Source organism: Micropterus dolomieu, linkage group LG16 (genome assembly GCF_021292245.1).
Source record: "Micropterus dolomieu isolate WLL.071019.BEF.003 ecotype Adirondacks linkage group LG16, ASM2129224v1, whole genome shotgun sequence".
Classification (NCBI taxonomy): domain Eukaryota; kingdom Metazoa; phylum Chordata; class Actinopteri; order Centrarchiformes; family Centrarchidae; genus Micropterus; species Micropterus dolomieu.
The window spans coordinates 10511227-10532356 of NC_060165.1; the positions used below are offsets into that span (position 1 = coordinate 10511227).

The window sequence follows — 21130 nt, forward strand, 5'->3', positions numbered from 1 at the left end:
GTGACCAGGTTCAGCCAAAGAGTGTCTTTTTTTTTTACTTTTAGGGGCCTGAAGAGCTGAAAGTTGTGCAAGAACTCAGTTAAGAAAGGCAACAATCCAAGGAAAGTTTGAAAGAATAAACATTATTTTGTGAAGCAGAATTGATGTGTTTTTAATGGTGTTGTTCACCATTTCATGGCCCCTCAGGCTTGATTTGCAAACCCAAGGTTGGGAACCTCTGACTGCATTAGAAATAATTCACACAACACAGACAGTAAACAAAAACATTAAATACAATATAAAGTGCTGATTATTTGTATTAAAACGGATTTCCACTAGCTCCGTAAGTATTCTGTTGAAGACTTTTAGCAAAACAAAAATACATACACATAAATACAGGTGCTTCCTGCCCATGTAGTGTTGAATTATAGCAATACAAAGAGCCCACATAAAAAGGCTTAACACACACATGTTTTATTTGCAAAACACCTGAGTAGGTAGTTAGTGCTATTATCGAGCTAACATTTCTACCTACATGCATGCAAGTGCATATTTGGCCCATATCAATGCTGTATAACAAGATAACAAACATGTTGACAATGAAGAGAAACATGCACTTAAAAGAGCAAGGAGTCAAAAAGTTGAGCCTCTAGCCACAAGTGTAATCCCTATCAAACTATCAACAAACATGTATCCTAAAAATTACTAAAATACAGTCCCTTTCTGCACATACATTTTATAATAACCTGATAAAGTTGAGCAACAATTTTTTAACAATGAACTTGGCATCTGGATTCATAAAAACAAAAACTTATAAACACTCCTGTAGCGCAGCTGTTTCATGAGGCGCAATCTGCCAAAACACTAAGGGGAAATAATCCCAGGAAGTAATATTCTACATCTTTTTGTTATACTTGCAGCTGGATGTACAATGACTGGACCAGGCCCATATTTATTTCCTTTTGTGGGGGAAGTCAAAATGGTACAAAGCGCTCTGAAAGATGATAGGCCTGTTTCCTCTGCAGCCACGCTGTGGTCAGACATATTGTAAAATAGGTTGTCTATCTAACCTCTGTGTGTCTGCACTCATCATATCTCTATCTCTAGGGTCAACATTGATTTTCTGCTCTTAACAACAGTAACCATGGCAACATGAGGCAATCCATATAAAATCGCACTGTACAATCGCTTCACAAACGCACGCACACACAAACACAGACACACACTGGGGGCAGTTTCTTAATGTACAACAGGAAAAAGGGAAGTGGAGAGGGTGAGGCTAGAGCAGCTGAAGAAAGAAAATGAGGAGAAAGATACAGTCAGATTCAAATGCAGGAAAAAAGAGAGATGGAAAAAGGAGGAGAGACAGTTTCCTTAGCCCAAGGGCCGATTTACACGGGCAGAAAGGGTGAGAGCGCTCAGTGTTAAGGGTTTGTAGTCAGACAAAGACAAAGAAAGACAGTGGACATAAATCTGTTTTAGTGAGGCGCTGGGGGACCCAGAGTCTGTGGCTCCTCTTTATCTGTGTGACCAGACAGCACACCTCACTTATTTAAAAAGAAAAGTCCCCCGACATCCAGCTCTCATAAATTAATGAACAGACGAAGAGTCAGAAAGCTAATTCAGACAGTTTTCTTCCCTCTTTGGTACTTTCTTCACAGTATATATAAATATAAACATGTTCAGCTCCTGTTTCGTCTTACATTCAAGTGGTTGTGTATTTGTTACCACGGCAACAAGATCCAATCCAGCTAAGCCTGAGGGCCTCTGCGGGGGTCTGTGTCCTTTAGAGAAGCAGCTATCTAAGTGATGCCAATCTACCTGAAACAACCTAAATATTTAATCTTTCTGATGGCGCCCTTAGGTGGATTTCAAATATCGCTTCTCACACACTGGGTAAGGATGTCAAGTGTTACCTAGGCAAAGACATTATCGTTAAGGCAGGATATTGTGTTAAATAAAAACACACTTATGTTTAAAGCCTCAAATATGTCATCTAAAATAGTATTTCATGAGCTGACATTTTACATTGAAATGATTGTTTAATACTCTTCCTGATAGATGTCACAGAAAAGTCTGAATCAACAGTCAACGTTTTCACACCTGCTGCCTGATAAAAGTCTGTATAGACTTCCTATCCATTTTTCTGATAGAAAGGAAATGATATGTTTTATGTCTGTAGCAGCAGTTTATGGAAGTGTAGTGGAAAAACAGCACAGCATTGACTGTTCTAAAAATGTCAGCAAAGTGATAGTGGAATACATTAGCGCTGAATCGGGTACAAGATCAGTCGACTGACAAGTCAGCTGATGCTACTACAAGAGTGTTTTTGTTAATGGCCCTATGTAATGAGATGTGCCTTAATTTTGATGCAGGATCTTGTGTAAACTGCAATAAAATGGGGTATCAGTTCGGCATAAAACTGATTTAATAAGACAGGCAGAATGGCGCGATTGTTAAAATAGTTTAGGATGACTTTGGTTGCTTACTAATGGTTGGACAATTCTTTTTCTAGATCACCAGTTTTTTCCAGGATTTTCTGTTTTTATTCATTGGTCTATCTGTTAATTTTAAGCAATCATAAAATTCACTCAGTATAGGATTGATTTTATATTCAAAATGTCTAGAGAATGCAATGAAGTCTAAATCTTAAATTAACAGTGCGCAGGAATAAAATGGGAAGTTGTCTATATTGAGCAATAGGAAAGACAGCTGACATCCTCGATGATCACATACCCTCAAGACTGGGAGAGTTCTTGAACATACTGTACTGAAGGAACGTAATAGCTGAAAATCAACTCAGCACCATATGGCTTGTGGAAGTGAGCTTGTTTGTGGTGCCCTACCTGGCATGATGATGTCAGAGAAGCCCAGTTTCCTGGTGATGGACACACCCCGAGTGAAGAGCACCATGTACTCTCGTCTCAGCTGCTCTATGTCCCCGTGGAGGAGCTGGAGAGCAACTGCCAGACCTAACAAAAAAGCAATAATAAAGTTCAACATCTGAAATATCATATTCCAATGCTCCACGACATGGCCTTGATTTTCCCTCCTTTATCCCTTACCAAAGCCACTCAATAAAATGTTCAAAATATATCATAAGCCTATTCCCAACACTATAAACAATCTTGTATTTGTGAGCTCAGAAAAAAAGTATTCACAAGGTCATATTTTCAGTTTTATTACAGCTGCATGAGTATGCGAACAGGACAGCTACAGTTATACCTGGCAAGAGCAACACTTATGTGTATGGAAGGCAAGCAGACACCCCCACACACATAAACAAAAAATGCAAACAGCCTGTGACTCATCCCCCTGCACTTTTTTATTAACAGGAAATCCTACATGAAGGCTGTCAAATCAATATGCTTATGCAATAACTCCAAATGTCAGCACAGATAAATTAAAGCACAGACTTTTATTTGGAGCTCAAAATGCATCTCCTTGATATCCGTGTGTGTGTGTGCCCGTCCATGCTCATGACAAGGAGAGGCAGATACACAAACAGCTAAAGAACAAGGGAGTGTGCAAGAGACGCTGATGATGGTGATTATTATTATTGTGGATATTTTCAGGAAAGCTGGGAGGCAGTGGTGAAACGGTTCATTAGCTGCAAGCGGTTTCAGTCACTGGGAGTCAAAATAGCGACATGACTTGTTTGCAAACCTGCTAGCAATTCGCCAAAATATACTGCACTGCAAAGGCATAGAGCAGTAAAAGGCAATGAAGTTTAGGGATTTAAAGTTTGCAGGCTTGCCGCCAAATTAGGGTAATAAGACTATTCTACTCAAAAAACAAAGTGCCATAGAACCTGCATACTTCCTTAAAAAATGCAGAAACTGGTCTCTGAGCAGAAATGCAGTAGCTGTCTACAAACAAAATTATATATTTTGGCTTTCTTGTCTATTTTAACAACTTTGTTTAAGAAAATAAACCTCATCTTGATTATTTACATCCCGCAGTTCACAGGGATTAAATACATCTCTGTTTGTTGTCTGTCTACTCAATATTTATACTGAAATCAATAAAATAAACATTTAAATATGTTATTTAAAGGTATTTTAACCACATCAAACTACATGAATTCCATTAGCATCAAAAGCTGAGACAGTGGATACTAGCAGGGGTTTTAGCTGGGGTTTTTCTATGCCATGATCGGATTTAGATACTGCCTCATTTAGTTATGTGGAATAAAGCTGAATTTAAGACGTCAGTTAATCAAAGTGGATATCTTTCAATTACAGATAACAGCTAGAGAAAAATCTAAACAGTAAATTTTGTTTTCGGTTTAGCTAAGGCTAACTCGGTAGCTAGCTTTAACTGTCTAGTTTGCTGTTTCTCTGCAGGCAGAGAGTGCAGTTCGTGTGATGGCAGGTTCAAGTGTTCACATTACCAAACCAGAATGTAGCTACTACAGCCTACAGAGTGTTGTAGTTACTGCAAAATTGAGATGCTTTTGTCATATATTCAATGGCATAATACTTTTTCTGTGGTAAAACAGATGTCAAAAAGTATAATAACTAAATTTTGATCAAATTATAATAACCGTGTTTTGGCTTTGTAGGGCGGCACACAGCTGTGCACTTCTACAACGCAAGGATGACATCTCCAAGACAACAATCCACACAACAGTCTCCTGGTCTAAATAATTTAAAAAATAACACACAGTCCATCAAAAGCGTGTTCAGGCTTGGTGGGAAATGAAATGAGAGTACCATTAGGTTCAGGGGAGATTTTTTTTTACCCAAGCTAATCTGCCTGCCCCTTAATGTGGATCAAGCCTTTGGCATTTAGACACACATAAACGAGCACACACAGGCAGGCTCTAAAAGCTACTGCAGGGCTACAATTAGGCAAACCAGGTTCATTACTATTCTGCCCAGTAGATGTGGCTGACGCTGACAAAAACACTATCGACCTTTGCTGCCCTCAGCCCACCCAGCCTGCCTCTTCACAAGCTCAACAAAAACAGAGGAATATAAAAACTCAAAAACAAAACAGTGGAGTTGTCGCAGCCTCTTCTGTCACTGCCTACGCTCGCATGGAGGTGGGAGCTGCATTATCTACCTGACTTGACTCATACAGAGACATATTCTTATGAAATCCCTTTTATGGATTACCGGGCTCCATGTTTACAAAATCCTCATCTCATCTCAACCACCTCTCTCGTCTTTCGAATTAGATTACGCAAAAAGCCCCCCTGATCCTGAAAAACATAGGTAAAGATAAATTAGGTAGTCATTAGTGTACATGTGAACAAAATAACTGTCTCTCCATATCTCTACGGTTCTTTATTACCCAAAGAGCTGAGTGTTCTTTATACTTTAAGGCCAATGCATTCATCTCTCCCCTGCTAATTGGCTGCTAATAAGAGACTTCTGGCACACAGCCAGGCCTGTTTAAAAAGAGAACCACACAGCGGGACAACTTCAGACACACACACCAGGATGCACAAACACCCAATAAAGATAGAATTGTGCACACAAATATAAATATGAACACATATAGACACACAAATGCACATTATGTTATCTCACTCCACTGCACATTTGTTTTAATCGCCTTCCTTACAGTAAGTGTAATAAATTGTGGTCCTTAAATTATGCATGGTGTTCCATAACACCTGCATGAACATTTTTACAGGAACAAACTGAAGAGGAGACACTGACCTGTTTGCCAAAGTTGAATTATTCTCCTTCTCCAGATAAGTGTTATCTATTCTGTAATGTTGCTCTGCTGCGCAAAAATGTGCAGGAAGTGAAGTTGTGCATATTTGTTGTGAATGCAGGGAGAGCAGGGAACAGTTAAGATGCAGGGATTTAAGTTGCAACTTGTATCACTACTGTCATCATCCCTATTAGAGTGAGAGCAGTGGTATGTGTGTGTGTGTGTGTGTAAGATGTAATTAAAGGGATAGAAGAAGTTAAAAACAATAAGAGATAAGAGCGCAGTCCTTGCAAAGTAAAACTGTCAAAGCAAATAAAATTATAATCAATTAAGTTGTTCTAGATAGATGAATGGTGCTCGTAATATATAAATGAAACCTAATACCCAGTGCTCATCTTCAAAATTGAAATTATTACCTCTGCTTTTGTGATTAAAGCATTTTTCTTTCATTTCATAAGATCAATGTCAAATTCAGTTAAGTGGCGGAAATGGAATTTTGGAACAAACTCGCTCGAATTATGCACGCCAGCGTGTTGTGACAAAAGACCCAAAGCACTCCTCTAATGCACTCTGAAAGAGAAAGCACTGAGGCAAATCAAGCGTTCAGAGGGATCACTGTCTTTAGCTGACAGCTACTCAATAGCTAACATCCAAGTGTTTGTGATAAACTGCATGCAACAGCCAAAGACGGGAGTAACTCTTTAAAATAATTCACTTACAAATGTTTATGATGTGTGTGCTAGCATGGGTAATGCTGTCATATGAAAGCGTAAAGCAAACGCAGAAAATACTGTGAACAAAGGCAAACGCTGTGCTTCCCAATCTACGTAATTAATTGTTTTTAATTACAGAACGTTTATCTTAAAGCTTGGTCACTAAGCGTGAAACACTAACTGACTAAGCCACATGTCAGTGTCATCTGCCAAAAGTCTTGGAAGTTTAACATCAACAATGCACCACATTATCCGTATGCTTTATCTGTAATTAAATATAATAACACGCGTTATTTGATAACACAGACAGTCAACAGTTTAAGTAGCAAATAAAGCTGATATAAGAACTTGATTAAGATTTTGTTAGAGTTCAATATAAGATAATGAAACAGCAAAGTAAGTGGTTGCACGATATTCCTTTTTTAGAGTCACTGCTCTGCTTTATGTTTTTATCCGAAATGAATTAAAACTGTTGTTGCCCTTATCAGCTCAGCTATGCAAAACCCCTTTCATCTCCATCTATTCAAAAGCAGTACTGTTATACAGAACTTCAGCTGGATGCAGCAGTTTTGTTATAAACCAACGTAGTGTAAAGATGCTGTTCGGATAATGCAGACTGTGCTAAATGGCTCTGTGTCATTCAGTTTAATTACTGCGATCCTTCACGCTTGTGCAAGATTAGTCATGACAATTTTAAGTCCCTGAGTTGTATGACTTCTCCTCAAGTAATTATTGGTCTTCGGAGGGAAGGTGGAAAGAGGAGCTGAGTCAGTAGATCAGTCCCATAGATTCTTGACATTTCTATAATCTCTTCTCCCATTTCTCCTCAAACAATTGGCAACCTTTTCTATGTTGTTCCTCTAATACATGAGGGAAAGGTAAGAAGACAATAAATATTGTCATTATGAAAATAACAGCCTGCGGCAAGTTTGCAGAAACATTTCACAAAAAGATTTATGTTAATCAGCTTTAAGACAAACTTCTGATGATTGTTGCTAACTGCTTACTGTTTATACTTCTGCCTTTTGATGCAAACAGCTGCAAACTAGCCAATACAGTTTAATTCATGATTGTGTCCTCCTGCTTTTACCCCATTCAAGCTTCCTTCAGTGTAGATTATATTATGAAGTCGTAATCAGAAGTTCATCTTCGGCTATCATTTTATGTACATACACATCTTGGTAGTGTAATTCCTCTAACAGCTGTATCTGTATGATTCCTTGTATAATGATTCTATAATCCACACAAACAAAGAATGGATCTCAATGTGGAACAAACCTCTTCATATGTCACATGACACTTCATTGACGTTTGAAGAACTGACTGTTCTGATTTTCCACAAACCTGTTGCTATGGGAAACTGCTGATGGTGTTGTTCAGTATGATGTAAATCCAGCTATTTATATAGAAAAAAAAAACATCTGAATGCATTTGCAACAGCAGGCTTCCTGTAGACATAACCATGTGAAGACTGATCTGTTCCCTTAAATGCTACCCAGACTGACCGGAAACGGACTATTGCATGGTAGGAGACTGATGATGCAACTAAGCTGCTAAATTTGTCACTGCCGCACAATTAAGGTTTTGTGAAAGAAATAAGCCAGATTATCATCAGACTATTGAATTAACAGCTTTGAAAGTTGCTCCCTGATTTTAAAAGCCTGAAACAAAACAAGTGAACCAGTACTTTTTCTTTGCTTAAAACCAAATCGCACACCTCACCAGAGGCTAGCTTGTAGTATTACTAAATCCCCTTGTTTAATTTCTCAAACCAAGATGTGTGGATGTGAGAAAGCACAATGAATAAAAGAGATCTTACCGGTGTTGGAGCCCGACAGGTTGTACCTGGAATTTGCCTTTTTGATGATGTTCTCATGAATCTGGTACCACTCACTCTCAGTGTTACACCTGAGAAAGAAAGATTGTCTGCTTAAATGGGCACTCCAGCAATGTATTATTTATTATAGTAGGGGAACTCACAAGTACAGATTACTTAAAGTATGGTCACATGCAGCAGAGGTCAATATTTTGAATGTTAGGCCGTATATATCGGTCGAGCTCTACAAATGCTGTATCCTACATTTCCCATAATGCAGCAAAAGCATCTTTTCACTTGGGTAAATCCCCACACCTTTAAAACTGACACAGGCTTTATGTTTTTATGTGTCATTTCCAAGCACAAGCTCACATAACCCTGATGACATGATCAGGCTTATGTTTTTTATGCAGCTAGTTACTTGTAATGTAACGTGTACTGTATGATTCACTGTAACATGAACCACACATTTAATGTTATACAATCACAGGCGCAAGTAAAACGTTATGGGTTTTGACTGTGACTCCAATCAAGACCTTGTTGTTTATTGTCAGTTTTTAACTAGAGCAGGTCATTTAAAAACAAATTCTTACAGTATTTATAATGACGTCTTGTCTCGACCTAATTCTGAAAGCATTCGGCTCAGAACTCTAATGCTAATCCAACCAAAACCTCTTTGTTGTGACTGCAGGTATAGAGAAAGAGGTTGTATTTTTTTCTGAGCTAAATGTATTTGGCCAGTTACTCTGATACAGCTATAATTTGGGTCAGACTACTGTGTCAACGGTAGCCTTTTCTACCCCTCAGGGCACCGTGTAGACTAGGTTGGACCACAAAGTCCTGCCAGGCTGTTGTACCAAGTCCCTAGAGTACAACAGGAAAAGGTCTCTATTAAAAATGCTGTATTATTTCGTTGGACTAACGGCTAATAACATGACTTGAATTGGTTTGCTTTGTAGCTTCATCAAAGAGAATTCTAGCACTGGGCTTTTAAAGGCACTTTCATTTGTTAAATATGAAGCTAGAACCAGAAGACAGTTAGCTTAGCTTAGCATAAACAGACCCCTCTAAAATCACAACTTGTTGTTTTCACACTTCAGCTTGTATGAATTCAACAAACAAGATCTTGTGAGCTTAATTAGTGAGCTTTAAAGGTGCTGGTAGGCAGAGTGTCTGACCTTTTTAATTTTCAGTAAGAAAGCCAAATAGCATATTGCTCAAATGTTTTCCTTAACATTTGGTCTGATATTTGGAGGAAAGAACTCATTATTGAAAAACTGGTTGTTTACAGTGACTTACGCATAAACCTTGAGCAGGTGGTCATCCTTGGAGTCGGCAGTGAGGAGATCAGCGATGCTGACGACAGCACAGCCAAACGGCCGCCTGTACTGCACGCTACACAGATTCTTCTTCTCCCCTGCTCCCATTCTCCCTGCATACACACACAAAGAAGCATCCACACTCCTAACCGCACTGCTATGAAAGCCCACGAGATTTAAAAGACACATAGTCCTCAGTAGAATAAAGAAGCAGCATCGTAACTCCCACCTATTCTTATGATGTGTACTACGATGTAGACATCTTTTCGTAGATCACTGCTTCCCAAATCCTGACAAAACAGGAAAACATATTTTGGCATCGGATTCAATCATTGTAAACAAGCTGGAGCACAGGCTTGGCTTTTAGTTTTCAGGGTAATGGAACATGACTTAGGGCAGCTTTACATAGCTTTAAATTGCTCCCTACCAATCTTTGTAAACGCAAAGTCGTGTTCACTACTCACCACGAATAGCGTGCATTGTCTCTCGGTCTTCTCTGGCGACTTGGGCAACCCGCTCTTATTTAGTTTGACAAAGAACCTTTCACTGTACAAGAGGAGAGACAGAGAGAAGGAACACACATTGAGAAGAATGGTGTCAGGAGTGATGGCTGGGTGTCATCGTAAACAACTGCATCCAAGCCACTGCTAACAGGAACAGAATAAAGATTAGAAACAATGTCAAAAATGTCAAGCGCTGAATGGTGGGCACTGGAGACAACACTTTAAAGTTCAAGCTTCAAACTAAAGCTGTCTGAAAGAATAGGAGGCAGGAGAAAGACAGACAGAGAGGGATAGAGAGAGAGAAAAAGATACACAAAGCTTAAATTACTGAACCAAATCCCCAACACAGAATGTCTGTAACATATCAGACAACAAGCACATTCACACGTGGCTCCACCACGGCTGAATAAAATATTCAGTGTGTTGTTGCGTATTGTGAATTCTTTCTGACACGTTTTAGCCCAGATACTGGACTGTCAGCAAAAATAGTGATGGGTTACAAGAAAAAATGTACCACCTCAGTCTTCTAACTGACAAGCTGGTTGTCAAAAATCTTCTGGTTGTGACAGGACTAGACTGAGACCATTATTAGCAAGGTGGATACAGAGAGAAAATTAAAAAATGGACCCACTAAGTGCTGGTAAATGTCAAAGATGCTGTGCTGTATGTGTAATTTAAAGGATAAAATATATAGAACTAGCAATTATACGAGTCACACATGTAACTGCTTGATTGCTATTTTGCACAATGCAAGAAATAGTTCAGTAACTAATGAGTTGTTTGGTCTAAATTATTTAGCATAACTGCTATGCTAATGCTAGTGCATAAAGTCTATAGGCACACTGAAAATTACACCGAAGCAAAAGCTAAAAACAAAGCAGATCCGACAGACAGGAAGACAAAGTTACAATGTCTTCAGTCATGCTAGCTGTGAGGCTGTAATTAGGCACAATTGTGCTTTGAGCTATGTGCTAAAGCAGAGCCTATAACTTTGGCTAAAGTCAGCAGCTAACATGCGCACAGTGACAGTGCTAGCATGCTGATGTTTAGGAGATATGTTTAACATGCTGGCCATTTTGGTGTAGTGTGTTAGCTTGGTAACATTTGCTAATTAACACTAAACACAAAGTACAACCGAGGCTGAAACATCAGTCATTAGGATTCACCCTCTGGGGATCATGAATGAGATATTTCAGAGGTGGGCCAACCACAGACAGACAAACAACATTAGAGCTATGATGCTAGCGTGGCTAAAAATAAAACTGTAAGAAGCTACACAGAGACAACTGGAAAAGTAAATTGTCTGGCTTCCTGGCTAAACAACACTGAATCATACTTTGGATAGTTTGCACATACTTTATAGTGCAACATTAAAGTATGAAATTCAAGAGCTTCACAGAGCAGTCTCGAAATAATAACTCTGGCCTCAAATGCTCCCGCCCCCTCTTTGTGCAGGCGGGAAATGAAGTGCATGTCGGGCAAAAACAGAAAGGACGGACACAGATCGCATTTTCATTCTCTTTGCACTGCGGTCTCTCTCTCATTCTCTATCTCGCACACACGCTCAAAGACAGGCAGCGCAGGCATCCTGCTGGGCCCCGTTTCATCCTGGCTGGCGAGCTGAGGGCTAATCCAGTTAGGTGACTTTCACAGTCCACCGATAAGCAGAGAGAAAACCTTGTAATGCACCAGCGCCTGACAATGAGCCAAGTCGCTGGCACGCTAGCAGGCGCAAGTAGGCCCATTCACATCAGAGCAGAATATACCCCAACAGATAAATACAGATATATAACTTAAAGCTGCATACAGCTACAGTGGATTAGGATGTTCTGTAATAGTCTGACCTATTAAACGCTCTTAATACAAGCTTAAAAGTTGTCATGTCGCTTCCATGATGTAAATACGAGGCTGCTTCTTGCAGTTTCATTCAGTGTTTTGTGTATGTAGGGCAGTGGGTGCTCATGCTTGAATTAATTAAGCTCCTGATAATTAATTATACAAATGCTTATAATATTTCATACATGTATTCCTTCAGCAAAGTTTTCCTTTTATCCTCCGTATTGGAACGAACAAGTTAAGAGCCAGTTTGATTTAGATGCGGTTGTTCCTCATTAGCCGCTCTCTGTAACTTTCCAGGCCATTTATCCGGCCATATGGAGACGGATTCCTATGCATTAGACATGAGACATGCGCACGTTTTCCCCAACCATAATTAGCGTTCTATTGTTGAAACCCCAACTGCCAATTAAGAGCCACTCCTGCGAACACAGACGCACATTCGCAAGTCTCTTAACACTCCCTCCCCTGCCACCGGTCCTTCTCCCTCACAGCTGCAGCGTGTTGATCACCCGAGGTAATAGGACCAGTGTCCCCCAGCGGGACCTTATCTCCCACTATCACCGGTCACATTAACATAACATGAATGGCCGATTTCCCTCCCCTCTGGGCCCACACGGTGCTAGCTAGTCCCTCTCCTGATATCGATGATTGCATTAGGAGCAGTGTGCTCACCCCACTAGGGGATAGGGGGTGGGAGGGTGATAGTGAGTGACTGGCGTGTAAAATACTGCCTCTCCGGGCAAAAAAACTAAATTCATCCATAGAGGCCACATGGAAAACTTACACAGACACTTACAGACATAGACACAAATGTCTGGGTCATCCATGGGTGACCTTGTTAGAGTTGAGCAAAGGCTATGCCAGGAGAAAGGGGAGGGGTGCTTGATCTGGAATAGCACCAAATCTTACAAGGCAGAAAGAGAAACAGGAACATGTGTGAGCATGGTACAGTACCACAGTGTGTGTGTGTGGTGCCGAAAAGCCAGACAAGGAGTCTGTATTGAACACAAAGAATCTGCCATGATGCACAGGGGCTGCTGGTGTTGGCATGGTACAGAGACGACGGGTCGGACCCCCATCTGGTCTCTGACACAAACACACACACACACACACAGAAACCACAAGAGGGAACCGTCGGATGGCTCCATGCCAGGCACCTTGCGTAAATGTGTGTGTGTCTCTGTTATTGTGTGTGACCAGACAGTGAGAGACAACGCTGGCGAGCTGCCATTGCAAGATTTTCTTCGAAGACAGAACCTCTAAGGCACAATGGTTATGACCTCTGACTGCCTTTAACCCCCAGAACGGATGGAAAAATTGTAATAAGCTGATTTAGGGTATAAACTGATCTTTGTATCTGTTTGTTATTAAATTAATTGCAGTATTCAGTTTGGATAAAATCGCACAAGATTGTATGTTGATTATCTGAAGCTGCTGTTTGATATTTTCATAGTATAGAACATTGAATGAGCTGTAAATCCACTTCAAATGCATGACAGAACTCGAGGAGTGTAATGACTCTTGCTGGGCTAAGGTACTCAATCTGCCAAAGTAGGAAGCAGACAGGTAGGGAGAGAAAGACAGACAGCAAGACAGAAATAGAGAGACAGATAATGACAGTGAGAAAGTGCTTCAAGTGGAACTTAATATCATACCACTGGACACAAATTACCCACTTAAGACAAAGCGTGGGTTGAGAATGGTCGCAAAAACGCACCTTCATTATTGCCAAACCTTTTAACGTACGTCAAGAATTTGGAGTTAAAAGTAGACAAGAGAGCATATTTAAATACACCTTACTAATTAAAAGTACTTCTGGTCCACTGATAAATTATGTGTGCGTGCTCTTTGTGGACACATGTAAGATCTTAATTGTTCAGAAACCCATCTTTCTCTCAGATAAACCACATCATGAAAACGCCTTGCACATGTCCAGTAAAAAGTAAAGTAATAGAACCTCCTTTTTTGTGCGCCATTATTCACAGAGTGGTGAAGAAAACCCCAGGTTCTCTGTGCAAGAAACCAGCTTAATTTTGTGCCGGTAATATGAATAATGAATTGGATTTCAACAGAAAGAGAAGTTGAGTTACTGTATGCTGAAACAAAATAATAAAAATGAGTCCCATCAATGTCATCCTCGTTCCTCTGATGTGACCCTGTGGGGTGGAAAGTAGCGTCAAACCCAAGCATGACTTATCAAAAGAAGTTTCAGTGTTGCCGTGCTCGTTTTTCAACCCACTCATTTTCCTCGCCTGACAAATCCACTTGTTTGTGACATGAAGTGGAATTTCTATGCTTTGAACTATGAAACCAGGGAGTTTAAACACAGTCTTGCATTTGGCCGACGCCCCATCAGGAGTATGTGAGTGTGTGTGTTGGTGTGCACGCAAGTGACGTGTGTAGACTCCCAGGGTGATGACAGCACAGGCACTTTTTATATGAGAAAATAGCATGCCCGTACCCACTTTTATGTGCCCAAGTGCACTTTAACGACCAGCTTAATTTAATAAATCTTCATGAATATAATTAGAGTGGTCTTCTTGACATCAGAAGGGGAGCCATTCGAAATGTCACTGTGCAATCACCAATCCACCTCAGCATAATAGCTATGCAACCTTATGAACATACAAACAAGTTTTTGAAGAAATACCATAAAAACAAATAAACTACAGGCTTAGATAAAATTGTTACAACAGTATAACAGTTAAACTGAGAGATTATACAAATGGAGCAAATATTATATATCATATAATATATTGTTACTAGTACACAAAACGGAAGCGTTTTCCATCAGTACTTCATTAATGCTCTCTAAGTGTCTACCTGAGTGGCCGGTTCTCCCGCCCATCATAAATGTGGAAGAAAACTTCTAGCTCCTCCCCAAGATTGACGCTCATCAGACTCTTCATGTGGACAAACAGGTGATGGGTGCTAGCAGGTGCAGGAGTCTCCTTCTTCCGATGCCGATGTTCCATCTGCAGAGGAGAGAACAGTATCAGCACAAACCTTATTTCCTAATAGTATTATGAGCAAATCTTTCCATGCATTATTTATTCTTCAAAAATTTAATAAATGCAATTTATGAATATACATATTTGCTTTAAAAAATGCCATATAAATAAAGTTATTATTTTTATTATTAATATTATATTGTGCTATTCTGATAAAGGACTGAAGGAATGTATACAGAAATGTTTCATAAGCTCTAAATACTGAAAGATACCCAAATGCAGGATCAAAGCTTATCATATAAAGTTAAAACGAGAGAAAAAACAACATGTGTTTACATCTCTTTTAATACCGGCCGATCACAGTCAAGAGCTGCTGTATCTGGCCTTCAGTTTCCTAGTTAAAGATAGATAATATGCCTCTGAGACACCTCACTGTTGGGAGGAGCTTTGCTGCAAATTGGCATATATATTTAAGGGCAGTAAAGACCAGGCTAAAGATATAGATCGAGTTAATATAGCGTGTAATATTGCAGACTGTGAACAGCACCAGAGGCTAAGAGTGTGAGTTTGAGCTGTATTGTCTGACTGTTTCTTTGTTGCAATCTTGGTGCCAGAGAAACAAATGGGACGACAATGGAAATTGCATAATTCTGTACATACAGATATGTACATAAACAAACACTTTATTCATACAATAGTTCACAGAAATGTATTACAACCTATTCAGTGAGGAAAATACATTTACCATCAGGTATAAAAGCACCAAAACGTGTACTCTACAATATTTATTTACCTCAAGCATTTATCTTTAAGTAGTATTTTTTTGACACTAAGAAATAATGTTGTTGTGATTTGCATCCCCTTTTAACTGAAATTCACACTGAATACAAATGCAAGGAAAGCAACAGTGAAACAACGCAGTACAAAGCCACATCTCAGTGTCTTCAGTACATTTAGTACAGTGTCTGATATGACATGCTATATTGAATCAATCTATATCAAAAACAGATCAATAAAGCCTCATAGAGCATGGTGCAGCATTGTAAATACCTTCCAGATCAACGGCTCTGTTTATGAGAGGTTCATCCTAATCTGCTGTCAACATCCAAAAATACAAGGACAAATACACACACATACAGAGCACCAGATGGCCAGTAAAGCCAGTGCCAAAGAGTGCTCCACATTCACTTCACTAAGATGTAAAGAGATGGGGAGGGAGGCAGGAGGAGGATGTGGAGAGGAGAAAAGAATAAAGAAAATGCAAGGGCAAAGCGCAGTAAAGCATCACCGCAGAAAAGCATCACTGAGTATCAGAGTCAAACACACAAAGGAGAAAGCTACCAATCACCACCAACAGTATATAATATGAAGATTATACATACACATATACACACACACATATATACATACACACACACACACACACACACACACACACATACACACGTATATGTACACACACACACACACACACACACACGTATATGTACACACACACACACACACACACACACACACACACACACACACACACACACACACACACACACACACACACGCAGGATTCTTCTATCCTGTGAAGGTTTTGTTTTCTGCATTTTGTCATCATATTGTTGGGTAGTGCTGCAGAAGTAGCCATTTGGAAACCCAATCGTTGGTGTGTTTAAAAGAATAGTTCAACATTTTGGGATATATGCTTATTCGAGTCAGCCAGTTAGCTTAGCTCAGCTTAGCTTAGCTTAGCATTAAGACTGTAAACAGGCTAGCCTGGCTCTGTCAAAAGGTAATAAATGTGATTTTTAAATAGTACTAAAAACATTCACTGCTTTACAGGGTTATGTTCCGGACTATTTCTTGACCAGGACCAGTAACTTCTTGGAGTATCTGCTGGTCATCTGGTCAGGCTAGCTGTATCCCCCTTTTTCCAGTCTGTATGCTAAACTAAGGTAACCAGCTGCTGGCCCCAGCTACATATTTACCATACAGACAAGGTGGGATTACTAGTCTCATCTGACTCATCAAGCGTATTCCTATATTGTTGAACTATTCCGAGATTTAAATAAATGTGATTTATTTAAATCTCAGATGTTTCTTTTTCTTCGTGGTAGCAGTATATCCGTTTGAACAGGACTGTTAATGTTTATTTGATTATTGTGGCATTGGTCCCGAGGCAATAACTTCTCTCCAAGGACGTTAGACAGCAGAGGTTGAGCATTTGCACACATAATTCCTGGTTCTGAATTTGATTATTTAATGTAAGAAATTGCAGTGATTGAAAAAACTGGGCAAGCAGTCTTCCAATTTGGCATTTCTGGCAAGAATAATGAAATATATGACAGCAACCACAATTTCACAAATTTCTGGAGGGACTATGTAATATCAGAAAGTCAAACCTAGAAGACAATTAATACGCAAACATGGATAATATGAGAAATACAGTTCTTTATAGTTTAAATGAATGCTTTATGTAATGTAAAATGCTGTTCGGCAGCCGACTGTTAGGGTTTACAATGTTTAGAAAACACTCAAGAGTGCATTACCAAGTGATGATAACGGTGCTTTGACAAAGAATTAAGGCAACAAAATGCTAAAATGCTGCAGTATCTCAGAGAAGGTTTAAGTCACTCAAAAGCTGTTCCTGCCATAATGAAATACGAGATAAACAGTGACTGCCTAGAGGGGAAGAAATCAATCTAAAATATATGATGTGCTTTGGAAAACAGACTATGAATACAAACATATCAAGAACCACTAGCATGGTCCTCTAAGACTTAAACATGCTTGAAAATTATACCACAAATCATTTTACAATTGCAGTATCTGTCAAAATGATAAATATGTCTTGTTTTGTTGTGACTGCTCTTCCCTATCTGAGATCCCAGAAGAAAACAGGCTGTAGAACCATCTAAGGCACTAACACTTTTTTTTTCTACACAAAAGGGCTGAGTTCCTGGTTTTCGACGCAGAATGACTAGGTCTGCGAAGGCATAATTTATGCTGTGGGATTTTATTACGAAGTTATTTTCAGTGTGCCATTTTAGTTGCCCAGCCGGAGCATTGTGTGATTATATGACAGCTTCAGCATGACTACACACAAAGGATAGACATAACAGCCTGGCAGCCCTGCTGGCAACACAAAATGCTGTGGGCAACAAGGAGAAGACGAGAGAGATGTAGCTAAACAGAGAGAGCATGATGTGTGTGCTAGCCCAACCGTCTTATTATTGTTCACTCCGTGATCTTTTCCTAAACAGCATGAAGCAGCACCAAGTGGAGTCAATGTCAAACTACAAGGAGCTTTTAAAAGGACAGAAGGGTTAAACTGAGGCCACAGAGAATCTAGTCTTTCTACATCCCTTCATCAGAGCTGCCTTTCATCTTTCACTTTTACATCTCTACTTAAGCCTCTTTTTTTCCCTCTGTTAAGCTTCTAGGAGGGAGACCTGTGTGACACAAGCAGGAAGCAAGAGATGTATGTAGCACTTAACTGAAGTCACAGAACTAACTTTACTACCATGTGTCCAGGGCCTGGCCTGGGCTATCCATCACTGCTGTCTGATCTGCCACCATTAATGAATTCATCGCTCTGGGATCTAAACTCTGGTCTGCTCCGCTCGCTCTCCGTACTACACTCAATCTCCTAGGAAATAACGGGAAGTTTGAAGCCGTTTTGCCTTTGCACTACAGACAGCTTTAGCAACTGAGCAGACTTAGCCTGGGGAGCCAATTAGGGATTTGCCTATTTATATATCCAGCAGACACGTAGCAACATTAGCATTCATTCAGTCTTGTTTTGGTCCACCTGACAAATGTAAGTCAAATATTTACCCTCATTTACGCTCTAATCTGTCTCCTCCTCCTACTGAGGGAAGTATCTGGCTCTTTAAACGCTAAATGCACCACATCGTTCTCTAGACACATATTCGCTAACTGGCACTGAGTGATGATCAGGTAGCATTAAGTGGGTTTACAACATCATAGCTTTTTTTTGCTGAAAACAGCTGCCTGCTAAGGCTGGAAACAAGGTACATAAGAGCGGTGAGAGTGAACCAAAAAGTAGTAAAACCAAGACAATGAGCTAAAAGATGCTAAAATGCTACATAGCGCTAAGAGGCACTGCAGTCCAAGTCTCAGTCCTTTTGGGCTATAATATCACAAAAAAACTTCAAAAATCAAACAGCATATATTTCATTTTGGAATCAAACATAAGCTATGCCATCTTATTCAAAACACTGAATGTCTTTCCTTCATTCTTCTCAGTATCCTCTTTATTTCTCACTGGGCAGATATCACATAATTCATTGGCACAATGTAGCTACATTTTCCCACAGTAATACCCCACTGCCGTACAGCACACACACAGAAACACACACACACACACGCCAGGTAATCCCCCTCTCAGTTTAATTACACCACACCGCAGCGGCACAGCACAAGACCAGAAACAAAGAAGCTAGTCTCATACACAAAGATCTCACTGAAAAATATTGATGTAATTTGGGCTTGATGTGATGGTGTGTTGTGTCTTGGTGTGAGCAAGCGCGTGTTCATGTATGTGGATGAGATTGAATGCCAGTCCCTTTATCTTGTCTCAGTATAGGGGAATTGTAGTAATTTGCTCATTTTGTACGCCATTTAATAGAGGTGCATTAAGCTTTCATCCTGCTATGCCTGCTTTTGTTTTGACTAACAAAAAAAGAAACAAATGGATTAACAGCTTCAATTACCCCTGCGAAGGGAATGCCGCCACAGTGTGTGTGTGTGTGTGTGTGTGTGTGTGTGTGTGTGTGTGTGTGTGTGTGTGTGTGTGTGTGTGTGTGTGTGTGTGTGTGTGTGTGTGTGTGATGCAATTCTCCCCGCACTGTATCAGGGCAGAGAAGAGGTTGCCACGGTAACAGCGGTTGGGGCTTGGAGAAAATGGGAAGGGGAAGCAGGGAGCAAACAGTAGGGGAAGAAAAGAGTGTAGGTTTCCACTGAATGAAGCCGTAGTTTGATGCTCTAACTGTTCCCCTCATCCGTATCCACATCAATAAATCCACGGGCCCACTTGGACAAAAATTTACTCATTGACTTAGATACAACAAAACATCAGTACAGGACGATTACAGAAACGAGTTGATTAATTAATGAGAATAAAATAGGGAGGGAGAGGTAGAGAGGGGTCAATAACTTGTGTGGCTCCACTCTCTGCTTGCCTGACAGTCCTCTAAGGTAACTTCCCAAACTTTTATTGTGAGAGTTTCCAGAAGCAATTAAAGGTGCATGCAGTTAATAGGAAAAGACAATCACAGTCTATTCCCCAAATATTACCAATGTAATATTTTCATGCACTCTAAATTATCTGCCCAAGAAATAATTATGACATGTATTCCTTCCTATTCCTTCAACATCAATGAACCATGTAAACTACTGTTTTAGATGAGCTTGAATTATTGCAAGTTACGTAGTCAAATATTTCTGTTTATCAATAAATAGAATTTAGGCTCTTACAGACAGAATGAGTGAGAGAGGTATGGAGACAAATGGAAGAGGGAGAGAGTCAGACATTAAGCTGTACTTTATTTTTGTACATGAAACACTGATGCCAGAAGCACCTTGAGAGGCTAACACTGTGTTTGTTGTGTATTAATACTGTGGAAAGTGGCTAATCTTTTAAAAAAGAAAGCCAACACAAAATTTCCAAAGATTAGTGATGGTGTATAAGACAAAAACATTGGATGGTTTCAAATGGCATCAGAAATATGTTTTTTAATCTTCCAGTCTAAACATTACAGTCGAGACACTAAACGGAAGAGAGGTCCTTAAAGGGCTGAGAAAAATGGAGGGAAATGGTGTGATACGATCGACAGCTCCAGAACAGCTACTGAATGGTTGTCCTGCTGTTTCCAGGGGTAATAGTGAACTTTCACTCCCAACTTTTAAGCCAACATGGATGAGAAGTGCTCAGTGGAGGTGGAATTGTGAACATCAACAATTCCTTGAGAGCTAGGCAAACTCAATCTGCAGAGGAAAACTTTCCACAGTTTAAGGTGTGCTTACGCGGGGAAATGTTTGATGTGGTCTGCCAGTTCACACCACTACCTCTACCACCCGCCAGCTTCGAGGAAGAACTTTCAAACATTGCCGTCAGTGATGGACAGCTCACATCACCTCAGAGGTTAGCTGGATCAGACAAAGCACCGAGTGAACCGGTAAAACATCCTTCAACTGTCTGATACAATCAGGTGAAGAATGTGTTGTATAAAGCAGCTTGCTTGTAGCAAGATGCAGCTGTTAGTCTGGGACAGACAATTTCAATTTGTCTTAACAAAATGGTAACATACAGTTTATAAAGTATTATATG

At 39.9% G+C, this 21130-nt stretch overlaps 1 protein-coding gene across 7 annotated transcripts in view; it reads right to left on the minus strand.

Moving 5' to 3' along the window:
* The window catches only part of dock4b (dedicator of cytokinesis 4b), a 122317-nt gene that overhangs the window by 55070 nt on the left and 46117 nt on the right, over positions 1–21130 (minus strand). For all 7 annotated transcript variants that reach the window (XM_046072573.1, XM_046072576.1, XM_046072575.1 and 4 more), the window contains 6 exons: positions 14660–14811; positions 9959–10040; positions 9724–9784; positions 9475–9607; positions 8179–8267; positions 2826–2951 (listed from right to left, as the gene is read on the minus strand). In XM_046072573.1, the coding sequence (XP_045928529.1) occupies positions 2826–2951; positions 8179–8267; positions 9475–9607; positions 9724–9784; positions 9959–10040; positions 14660–14811 (643 nt within the window). The remainder of the gene's footprint in view (positions 1–2825; positions 2952–8178; positions 8268–9474; positions 9608–9723; positions 9785–9958; positions 10041–14659; positions 14812–21130) is intronic.